This window comes from Erinaceus europaeus, chromosome 19 (genome assembly GCF_950295315.1).
Source record: "Erinaceus europaeus chromosome 19, mEriEur2.1, whole genome shotgun sequence".
Lineage (NCBI taxonomy): Eukaryota > Metazoa > Chordata > Mammalia > Eulipotyphla > Erinaceidae > Erinaceus > Erinaceus europaeus.
The window spans coordinates 1146958-1158483 of NC_080180.1; the positions used below are offsets into that span (position 1 = coordinate 1146958).

Consider the following 11526-nt stretch of genomic DNA (forward strand, 5'->3'; position numbering starts at 1 on the left):
GTTTCTTCTGCTAGTGGCCCTGACTGAGATGTGGTCTCCTCACACTCACACTAGCTCGCCCAGGAAAGCGCCACAGGGACCGAAATGATCAAAACCAGCATCATGGGCGGGGGAGACAGCACAGTGGTTCCGCAGAGACACACACACACACACACACACACACACACACACACACACACACACACACACACACACCCCCGCCTGAGGCTCCGAAGTCCCAGGTTCAGTCCCCTCCACCACCACAGGCCAGAGCTGAGCAGGGCTCTGGTAAAAAATAATTAAAAAGATAAACCCTATGCCGGAGGCCCACCGCCAAAACCAGGAGGCGACCGGGAGGCAGAGCGCCCGCCACACCTCGAGCAGCAGCAGTGCCATGGGGTCTCCTGAGCCCAGCTGACCCAGCAAGAGGGGCCCCCGCCCCGGCCCGCAACCCACTCTTAAGCACACAGGCCTCGGGAACCTGAGGCGTCTTGTTTATTGCTGAAGAACCGCCCGGCGGACGGCGAAACACACGGAAAGGTGGACAGAGACGTCACAGCTACACACAGAACACGGGCACCGCGACCGGCCTGGCCCTCGCCACCCACTGCCCCGGCCAGGCCAGGCTAGCGCATGCCCAGGATCTGCCCGCTGCCCCGGCCAGGCCAGGCTAGCGCATGCCCAGGATCTGCCCGCTGCCCCGGCCAGGCCAGGCTAGCGCATGCCCAGGATCTGCCTGCTCCGCAGCTGGTAGTTCCTCTCCAGGTCCGACAGCGCCTGTGCCCGCAGCTGGGCCGCGTGCAGCCGCTTCTTCAGGTCCCTGCACCTGGACCTGGAGCTCTCGGCGCCGTCCACCCTCCCGGCGTTCTCCTTGCCGTCCCCACTGAAGTGGACCTTCTTCTTGAGGGCGGAGGCCGGGAGCTCCAGGGCTTCTAGGGGAAGAGGAGGAGAGGAGGAGCGCTGGGGCCCCAGCCCAGGGACCTGCCACCTGCCCGCCCTCGCTCCTCCTGCTCCCACTAGCAGGAGAGGGAGGGGGGAGAGGGAAAGGGAGAGGGGGGAGGGGGAGAGGGGAAGAGGGGGAGGGAGAGAGAGGAAGGGGGGAGAGGGAGAGAGGGAGAGAGGGAGGCAGGGCAGAGCCCCAGGCTCGGACCCACGCTCACAGGCCCCACACCACCTCCCACCCTACCCGGCTCCTACCTGCATCCCCGGCCAGCGACAGGCGCTGCTCCCGGAGCAGGTTGCAGGTCCTCAGCAGGCTGTCAGCTCGGGCCAGCTTGTCCTCAGCCAGCCTCTCCCGGATGCACAGCTCACGCTCCTTCTCTGTGGGGGCAGGGGGGCTCAGAACAGGACCGTGTCCCCCCACGTCCCCCCAGAGGGGAGCCCCAGACCCCTGGCCACACGTTCCCCCAGAGGGGAGCCCCAGACCCCAGACCCCTGGCCACACATTCCCCCAGATGGGAGCCCCAGACCCCAGGCCCCACGTCCCCCCAGAGGGTAGCCCCAGACCCCAGGCCCCGCGGCCCCAGGCCCCCACCGCACTCACGCTCCAGCCGCTGCTCCCGGGCGCGCAGGGCCTGCTCCCGCTCCTGCAGCTGCTGTTCCTTGAGCCTCAGCTCACTCAGCACCGGCTCCCGCGGCCTGTCGGGCTCCCCCGAGCGGCGGGCTCTGCGCTCCGGGTTCCGCCTCTGCTCCTCCGCCACCATGGCCGCAATCAGGGGGCTCTCGAGGATCTCCTCCACCGACGGCCGGTGGTAGTCCTGCACGGTGGACACGGTGGCAGGGCCCTCAGTCTCTGGGCTGTGGCCAGGCCCTGCCCACGGGGCTCGGCTCCCACCCACCCCCCCTCGGGCCTCTGAGCCGGTGCCGGCGGCTTCCCGTGTGGGTGGGCTGAGCTGGGTCCTCCGGGCCACCACAGGGCACACCGGAGAGACGCCCATGCCTGCTGCTCTATTTCGACTTGTCTAACTTGAGCTGTCACCGGGCTCTAGCACTGCAGGACGGCGTGGGGGGCAGAGAAAGAATGAGAGACCAAGCACAGGAGCGGTGGAGGGCGGGCTGGAAGCAGGGCCGGCGCAGGGCAGCGCCCACCCGCCCTCGCGATCTCTGCGGCCGGCCGCCCGCTCCCACCTTCAGGTCCAGCATCCTGGTGATGATGTCGTTCAGCGCCTCGGAGTAGCGGTAGGGGATGCGGCGGAAGCGGCCCTCGCGGATCTTGCCCGCCAGCTCTTTCTGGTTGAAGGCTGTGAACGGAGGCCTGGGGGAGAGCGGGTGCTCAGGAGGCCAACCCCGGCGGAGTGGGAGCCGCCTCTGGGGACCCGGGGCTGGGGGCAGCTGGGCTGCGGGTCTGTGCGCCCCTGCTGGGGGCACCCGGGGGCAGGGCTGGACCTGAGCTCCCCTCACATGGCGAAACATCTCCAGAAGCTGCCAAATGTCCACAGGGGCAAAAGTCCTTCCTACTCCCCAGCTGACCACTGACCTGTGGAGCAGCTCGAGGGACATTGGGGGGGGGGGGGCTGGAGTTCTTGGGCTGAGGAGACGGCATCAAGGTCTGCAAGACACCCACGCTGAGACTCTGAGGCCCCAGGTTCAATCCCTAACACCACTAGAGCTGTGCAGGGCTCTGGTCTCTCCCTCACTGAAATAAAGTCAATGAAATACTTTTTTTTTTTTTTTTAAAGTTTTTAAAAAATTCTTATTTATTATTGGAGAGAGACAGAGAGACACCTGCAGCCCTGCTTCACCACTCGTGAAGCTTTGCCCCTACACGTGGGACCAGGGGCTTGAACCCGGGGTCCTTGCACACTCTAGTGTATGCGCTTAACCAGGTGCGCCACCACCTGCACCCCCCTTCTTTTGAGAGACAATGTCTTACTTATTTACTTATTTATGAGAGAGAGAGAGAAAAAGAGAGAAAACACCAAGGATCAAGCTCAGGACTTCATACTCAGAGTCCAGCACTTTCTCCCTTTGCCACCTCCCAGGCCACAGAACTGAAGCTCTTTTTTTTTTAATATTTTATTTATTTATCAATGAGAGTGATAGGAAGAGAGAGAGCCAGACATCACTCTGGCACATGTGCTGCAGAGATTGAACTCAGGACCTCATGCCTGAGAGTCCGATGCTTTATCACTGCGCCGGCTCCCAGGCCACACGCTGAAGCTCTTTACTGTTCTCCAAAGCCCCAGGCCCAGGCGCCAAGCTCCCTCTGCCCTCCCAGTGCCGACCGACCGGCGAGGGGACCGGGCGCCCGCACACACTCACATCAGGGCGCACAGCTCATAGAGCAAGCAGCCGAGCGACCAAATGTCCGACTTCTCGTTGTAGGACATGCGGTTCATCTGCTCCTGGCGGGAGAGAGAAGTTACAGGTCAGTCTTTGCTGGGCGGCTGTTTGCGCGCCTGAGATTGCAGGCCCAGGTTCAAGCCCCATAAACCAGCCTATCTTTCTGCATCTCTCACACGGTGTAAGATAAATATAGACGTATAAAAAGTCAATCTTTGTTTCAAAGCTTGTAAGGAGGCTGGCAGCAAACCGCATCACAGTCGCAAAGCGCACTCATATCTGGTCCTCCACACACGTCACGGAGCAGCCCCGACGGAACCCTGCAGGTGAACTCTGCTGACACGCTCGGGTCACATGCGAACCAGCGGCTGCCACCCTCGACCCGAGGGCTCAGTGTGGCGAGTCCAGGAGCACCCAGACGGCTCCGGCACGGCCAGCACGCTCTGGCGCCCGCACGGGTGGCAAGCAGAGGCCTGGAGCCCGGCTGGAGTCACTATCCGCACCGCGAACGTGCTCGTTCCTGTGTCTCTTTCCTGCCACAGCTCTGTGCTCAGCGAACAGGAAGGCCAGCCGGGGACCGGGAGGGCTCCAGAGCGTCACCGCACAGCAGCCGGGCCTGACACTGCCCCTGGTGAGCAAGGCCCGGGCCTGGCTGGGCGGATGACGGCGCAGGAGAGAAGAGAACAAAGCAATCACCATGCGTCAAATTTTCCCAAGAGCCACTTCTGGACAATTTCCTTTACGTTCAAGGCTTTCTGTTGGTAATCTGACCCAGTGAGGAAAAACAACACTCCTCTGACCACGTCCAATCTTACTCAAAGACAAAGTCATTGAGGGGGCCGGGCGGTGGCGCAGCGGGTTAAGCGCAGGTGGCACTAAGCGTAGGGACCGGCATAAGGATCCCGGTTCGAGCCCCGGCTCCCCACCTGCAGGGGAGTCGCTTCACAGGCAGTGAAGCAGGTCTGCAGGTGTCTGTCTTTCTCTCCCCCTCTCTGTCTTCCCCTCCTCTCTCCATTTCTCTCTGTCCTATCCAACAACAACGACAACAATAATAACTACAACAATAAAACAAGGGCAATAAAAGGGAATTTTTTTTTAAGTCACTGATTTACAGTTTTGTGCTGTAGTCAGATCTCTTAATTTAACTGGGAAACAAATGTCGAAGGCAGTTGATCCTAGGAGTGTTTGTGAACTGCTGAACAGAAAACAGGCCCCCACCTGTTCAGATTTCGCCCGGCACAGAGCCCTCTCTCTCTGACTGGCTGCCTAGTCACCGAGCGCTCTCTAAATAGCCGTCAACAGTTCCTGCCCTTTGCTCAAACTCCCATCTGAGACTCACATGCCAAGGAAACAGCCACAGAAGGAAGATGGACAATCAGAAACCGATGTGCAGAGCTGCCCTGCCCACACCCGTGGGGAATTCTGGAAAAGGAACAGCAAGACACCAGCCACAGAAGCGAGGGATGGAGGGATGGAGGGATGGAGGGGTGAAGGGGTGGAGGGGTGGAGGGGTGGAGGGGTGGAGGGGTAGAGGGATGGAGGGATGGAGGGGTGGAGGGGTGGAGGGGTGGAGGGGTGGAGGGGTGGAGGGATGGAAGGGTGGAGGGATGGAGGGGTGGAGGGGTGGAGGGGTGGAGGGGTGGAGGGGTGGAGGGTAGAGGAGTGGAGGGTAGAGGGGTGGAGGGCTCCCCAGCAGCAAAGAGCAGCGCCAGGTCAAGGCCGCTCTCCTGGGGCCTCCTGGACCCAACCTCCCGGCATGGGCGTTGCGTGGAGGGCCGCTGTGTGGAGCCCAAGGTGTAAAGGGAGGTGCTGAGTGAGGGGCCTGCTGGGGTGCGGGAGGGGGAGCAGGGGTGAGCACTGGACTCGGGGAGGCGATGTCCGCTCTCTCTCCTGCCTATAAAGAAATAAGCCCTGGGTTGTGGCGGCGTAACAGTTCTGCAGAGACTCTCACGCCTGAGGCTCTCGCGTCGTCGCAGGTTCAAGCCCCCGCACCACCCTAAGCCGGAGCTGGGCAGGGCTCTGGAAAAGGAATGAATGAGTGAGTAAGCGAAGCCCTCTGCCCTGATCTGCCTTTCCAACAAACACGCACCGGCGACATGTAGTACGGGGTGCCGACGAACGTCTTGGCGAAGCTCGTGTCGTGGTTCAAGATGCGGGCCAGGCCGAAGTCGCCGAGCTTCACGTTCTGCTTGGCGTCCAGGAAGACGTTGGCCGGCTTCAGGTCCCGGTGCAGCACCGTGTGGCCGCCGTCGCTGCGCCGGTGACACTCCTTCAGCGCCAGCGTTAGCTGCGTCATCACCCGGAGGACAAAGTCTTCCTCCAAGTACTGCCTGGAAGCCCAGCGGACGCGGTGAGCGAGCAGAGCGGACACACACGGCGACCCCGGCGCCCCGGCTCAGCCCCCGCCGCAGCCCCGCACCTCTCCTTGGTGCCCCGCGTGATGACGCTGGCCAGGTCCCCGCCCTCGCAGTACTCCATCACGATGTACAGGGTGGTGCTGCCGCGGTCGATGATGCGGTCGTAGTAGCGCACGATGTTGGGGTGCCTCAGCTCTCGGAGCAGGTTCACCTCCGACACCAGCATCTGCTTCTCCGCCTCCGTCATGGAGCCGTAGTCCAGCTCCTTCCAGACGAGGACCTGCAGGTTCCAGGGAGGCCGTCAACGCGGAGGCCAAGGGGACGACGCTCAGCGCCTGCTGGGGGGCCCCTTTCCCAGGAGGACGCCCGCCGGCAGCCTCTCGCCTACCTGCTCTGGGTGACGGCGTGAGCCGGGCAGGACTCAGAGAGAAACTGGACCGACAGCCCTGCACGTCTGCAGAGACCCTCCAGCCTGAGGCTCGGAGGCCCCAGGTTCAATCCCCAGCACCACCATGAACCAGGGGTGAGCAGTGCTCCGGCCTCAGTCTCCCTCATTAACAATACATATTAAAAAATAATAAACACATATTCAGGGAGTCCGGCGGTGGCGCAGCAGGTTAAGCGCAGGTGGCACTAAGTGCAGGGACCGGCATAAGGATCCCGGTTCGAGCCCCCGGCTTCTCACCTGCAGGGGAGTCGCTTCACAGGCGGTGAAGCAGGTCTGCAGGTGTCTGTCTGTCTCTCCCCCTCTCTGTCTTCCCCTCCTCTCTCCATTTCTCTCTGTCCTGTCCAACAACAACGACATCAACAACAACAATAACTACAACAATAAACAAAGGTAACAAGAGAATAAAAATAAAAATTAAAAAAAACTAAATATATATATAGCGACAAGAGAGAGGGTGTGGTGAGCCAGTCCCCATGCCATCTGCCGGCAGCTGCTAGGTCCCTCAGGGAGGAGAAAGGGCAGGAGGCAGGCGCGGCCCCACCAGAGCGTCACCCTGGCATGATCAGGGGCAACGCCAGGAAGAGCCCCCGGCCCCTCCGCTGACCCCCGGCCCAGAACACCCCTCACCCACCTGCAGACACCCCCGGCCGATGCCCCCAGTCCTGCAGACCCTCTAGACGCCCCCGGCCGATGCCCCAGTCCCGCAGACCCTCTAGACGCCCCTGACCCGGCCGATGCCCCCAGTCCCGCAGACCCTCTAGATGCCCCGACCCGGCCGATGCCCCAGTCCCGCAGACCCTCTAGACGCCCCCGGCCCGGCCGATGCCCCCAGTCCTGCAGACCCTCTAGATGCCCCCGGCCCGGCCGATGCCCCCAGTCCCGCAGACCCTCTAGACGCCCCCGGCCGATGCCCCAGTCCTGCAGACCCTCTAGACGCCCCCGGCCGATGCCCCCAGTCCTGCAGACCCTCTAGATGCCCCCGGCCCGGCCGATGCCCCCAGTCCTGCAGACCCTCTAGACGCCCCCGGCCGATGCCCCAGTCCTGCAGACCCTCTAGACGCCCCCGGCCGATGCCCCAGTCCTGCAGACCCTCTAGACGCCCCCGGCCGATGCCCCCAGTCCCGCAGACCCTCTAGATGCCCCCGGCCCGGCCGATGCCCCCAGTCCCGCAGACCCTCTAGACGCCCCCGGCCGATGCCCCAGTCCTGCAGACCCTCTAGACGCCCCGACCCGGCCGATGCCCCCAGTCCTGCAGACCCTCTAGACGCCCCGACCCGGCCGATGCCCCAGTCCTGCAGACCCTCTAGACGCCCCCGGCCGATGCCCCAGTCCCGCAGACCCTCTAGACGCCCCGACCGCCGCCCCCCGGCCGCCCACCTTGCCGTCGCTCTTCCTCCGGATCTTCTGGCAGCGGCCGTAGGAGCCGGCGCCGATCGTGTGCAGCACCTCGTAGTCCTCCGCTCGCGCGGGCATGACGCCGGATCCGCCGCGCCGCCCGCACCGCCCGCACCGCCCGCACCGCACCGCCCCGCACAGCCCCGCCGCTCCGACCCGCTCCCTGTGCCGCCTGCTCGCGGTCTACCCGCCGCCGTGGTTCCGCCTCCGTTTAACCGTCGCGGGCCCCGGACTCGCAGCTGATTGGCCGAGGGGGAGGCCGCTCCCCCGCTCTGATTGGCTGAGAGCATCACAACATCCGCGGCATCGCGGGAGGAGGCGCGTCGCCAGGCAACCGCGTGGCGTGGGTGTGGCGTCACTTCCGGCCCCGAGGCTGCTGCGGGCGGGGCGAGGAGGAAGCTTCCATTGGGTGTCTGCGCCTCGGCGGGCGCCGGGTGTCCTGCGACCTCTGCCCTCCGACCCCGAGTTCCCGGGCCGGGACAGGCTGGGGGCGGGCGGCCTGGCCTTCCCGCTCAAGGCGGGGCGGGGAGTGTGGTCAGACGGCACGGCGACCCTGCGAGGCGCCGGAAACAGAAACTGGGGCGCGCGTGTCGCGGTGCACGAGGTCGCGGGTTCGAGCCCCGGCCCCACCCGCAGGGGGACAGCGGCGCGCGCGGTGGAGCGGACCGCAGCCGCCTCTCTGCTTCTGTCTCCCTCGCCCCCGCCCCGCCCGTCTCCGTTTCTGGTCGTCTCCAACCAGTAAAGATAATAAACGCAAATAAACGCAGATAATAATAAATAAATAATATTGCAGAGATCTGACTGCAGCCCGGCAGGGCGCGCACGGCTTGTGCGCATCCTCTGGTCTGTCTCCCTCGTGCATGAACGATTTTAATTTCCTTATTGGGGAAGGAATGTTTTGCATTCGACAGTAAATACAATAGCTTGTGCATGCGTGACATTTCCCGGTGTTCCGTGTCACGGTGCAGCCCCGGCTAGGTCCTCTGTCATCCTTCCTCTCTCATAAATGAATTGTAACTGGGGTGGGGTACGGCAGAATGGTTGTGCAAAGAGGCTCTCATGCCAGAGGCTCTCAAGTCCCAGGTTCAATCCCCCCACACCGCCATAAGCCAGAGCTGAGCAGGGCTTTAGTAAATAATTAGATAGATATATATGTATATATATATATATATATATATATATATATATATATATATATATATATATATAGGAGCCCCCACACCTATGGAATACTACTCAGCTGTAAAAAATGGTGACTTCACCGTTTTCAGCCCATCTTGGATGGACCTTGAAAAAATCATGTTGAGTGAAAGAAGTCAGAAACAGAAGGATGAATATGGGATGGTCTCACTCTCAGGCCGAAGTTGAAAAACAAGATCAGAAGAGAAAACACAAGTCGAACCTGAAATGGAGTTGGCGTATTGCACCCAAGTAAAAGACTCTGGGGTGGGTGGGTGGGGAGAATACAGGTCCAAGAAGGATTCAGAGGACCTAGTGGGGGTTGTATTGTTATATGGGAATCTGGGGAATGTTATGCATGTACAACCTATTATACTTATTGTTGAATATGAAACATTAATTCCCCAATAAAAAATCAGTCTAAAAATTATATATATATATTATTTTTTTGCCTCCAGGGTTATTGCTGGGGCTCAGCACCTGCACCACGAATCCACTGCTCCTGGAGGCCATTTTTCCCCCTTTTGTTGCCCTTGTTGTTTTTTATCATTGTTGTGGTTATTATTATTGTCGTTGTTGGAGAGGACAGAGAGAAATGGAGAGAGGAGGGGAAGACAGAGAGGAGGAGAGAAAGACAGACACCTGCTGACCTGCTTCACCGCCTGTGAAGCGACTCCCCTGCAGGTAGGGAGCCGGGGGCTCGAACCGGGATCCTTAGGCCGGTCCTTGCGCTTTGCGTCACGTGCACTTAACCCGCTGCGCTGCCGCCCGACTCCCAATGAATAAATTTTAACTTCTGTTGGGGACCAAGTTACAATGTGCAAGGCCCTGGGTTCCAGCCCCAGTCCCCACCTGCAGGGGGGAAGCTTCGAGAGTGGTGATGCCATGGGGCAGGTCTCTCTACGCCTCTGCATCACCCCTTTCCTTTCAATTTCTGGGGGAACAGGATGAGAGAAAGCTTCGCAGTAGTGAAGCAAGTCTGCGAGTAATTCCCCTCTCGATCTCCCCCCCACCCTCTCAATTTCTCTCTGTCCTATCAAAGAAAGAATAAATAAATAGTGGTCTGGGAGGGGGCACGGTGGATAAGCATTAGACTCTCAGCACGAGGTCCTGAGCTCAATCCCTGGCAGCACATGTACCAGAATGATGTCTGGTTCCCACTCCTCTCTCTCTCTCTCTTTCTCTCTCATTAGAAAATAAAATTTTAGTACTATTTTTTTAATTGGGGAATTAATGTTTTATATTCAACAGTAAGTACAATGGTTTTCACATGCATAACATTCCCCAGATTCCCATATAACAGTACAACCCCCACTAGGTCCTCTGAATCCTTCTTGGACCTGTATTCTCCCCACCCACCCACCCCAGAGTCTTTTACTTGGGTGCCATACGCCAATTCCAGTTCAGGTTCTACTTGTGTTTTCTTTTCTGATCTTGTTTTTCAACTTCGGCCTGAGAGTGAGATCATCCCATATTCATCCTTCTGTTTCTGACTTATTTCACTCAACATGATTTTTTCAAGGTCCATCCAAGATCGGCTGAAAACGGTGAAGTTACCATTTTTTACAGCTGAGTAGTATTCCATTGTGTACATATACCACAACTTGCTCAGCCACTCATCTGTTGTTGGACACCTGGGTTGCTTCCAGGTTTTGGCTATTACAAATTGTGCTGCCAAGAACATATGTGCACACAGATCTTTTGGATGGGTGTGTTGGGTTCCTTAGGATCTATCCCCAGGAGAGGAATTGCAGGGTCATAGGGTAGGCCCATTTCTAGCCTTCTGAGAGTTCTCCAGACTGTTCTCCACAGAGGTTGGACCCATTGACATTCCCACCAGCAGTGCAGGAGGGTTCCTTTGACCCCACACCCTCTCCAGCATTTGCTGCTGCTCCCTTTTCTGATGTGTGACATTCTCACAGGAGTGAAGTGGGATCTCATTGTTGTCTTTATTTGCATTTCTCTGACAATCAGAGACTTGGAGCATTTTTTCATGTGTTTCTCAGCCTTTTGGATCTCTTCTGTGGTGAATATTCTGTCCATGTCCTCGCCCCATTTTGGGGTGGGGTTATTTGTTGTCTTGTTATTGAGTTTGGCAAGCTCTTTATATATGTTGGTTATTAAACTCTTGTCGGATGTATGGCATGTAAAGATCTTCTCCCATTATGTGAGGGGTCTCTTGGTTTGGGTAGTGGTTTCTTTTGCTGTGAAGAAGCTTTTTAATTTGATGTAGTCCCATAAGTTTCCTTAGCCTTCTTTGTAATTGGATTCATTTCATTGAAGATGTCTTTAAAATTTATTCGGAAAAGAGTTCTGCCAATGTTTTCTTCTAAGTATCTGATAGTTTGTGGTCTAACATCCAAGTCCTTGATACATTTGGAATTTACTTTTGTATTTGGTGAAATACAGTGGTTCAGTTTCATTCTTCTGCATGTTTCAACCCATTGTTTCCAACACCATTTGTTGAAGAGACTCTGCTTTCCCCATGTAATAGTCTGAGCCCCTTTGTCAAAGATTAGATGGAAAAATAATTTTTAAAAAATAATAATAAATTAAAAAATATTTATTCCCTTTTTTGCCCTTGTTTTTTTATTGTTGTTGATGTCGTTGTTGAATAGGACAGAGAGAAACGCAGGGAGGAGGGGAAGACAGGAGGAGAGAAAGACAGACACCTGCAGACCTGCTTCATTGTTCATGAAGATTTCCCACTCCCTCCAGGTAGGGAGTGCGGGGCTTGAACCTGAGTCCTTGTGCACGAGAATGTGTAGGCTCAACTGGGTGCCAACCACCTGGCCCCCTGGATTAAATTTTGAGTCCTGGGAGCCTGGTTGTAGCCCCCAGCTCCCCACCTGCAGGGGAGTCGCTTCACAATCGATGAAGCAGGTC

At 58.3% G+C, this 11526-nt stretch overlaps 1 protein-coding gene across 2 annotated transcripts; it reads right to left on the reverse strand.

Moving 5' to 3' along the window:
* Window positions 1-452: 452 nt before the first annotated feature.
* On the reverse strand, window positions 453-7598 carry NEK2 (NIMA related kinase 2). 2 transcript variants are annotated; one of them, XM_060178389.1, is made up of 8 exons: window positions 7444-7598; window positions 5681-5898; window positions 5351-5591; window positions 3241-3317; window positions 2107-2233; window positions 1523-1736; window positions 1177-1299; window positions 453-911 (listed from the first exon to the last, which is right to left on the reverse strand). In XM_060178389.1, the coding sequence occupies exons 1-8, from the start codon at window positions 7537-7539 to the stop codon at window positions 694-696; spliced, it is 1314 nt and encodes a 437-aa protein (XP_060034372.1). In that variant the 5' UTR covers window positions 7540-7598; the 3' UTR covers window positions 453-693. The 2 variants fall into 2 exon arrangements, with proteins under 2 accessions (XP_060034372.1, XP_007531166.1); XM_007531104.3 differs by having other exon boundaries at window positions 3241-3323.
* Between the last annotated feature and the right edge of the window lie 3928 nt (window positions 7599-11526).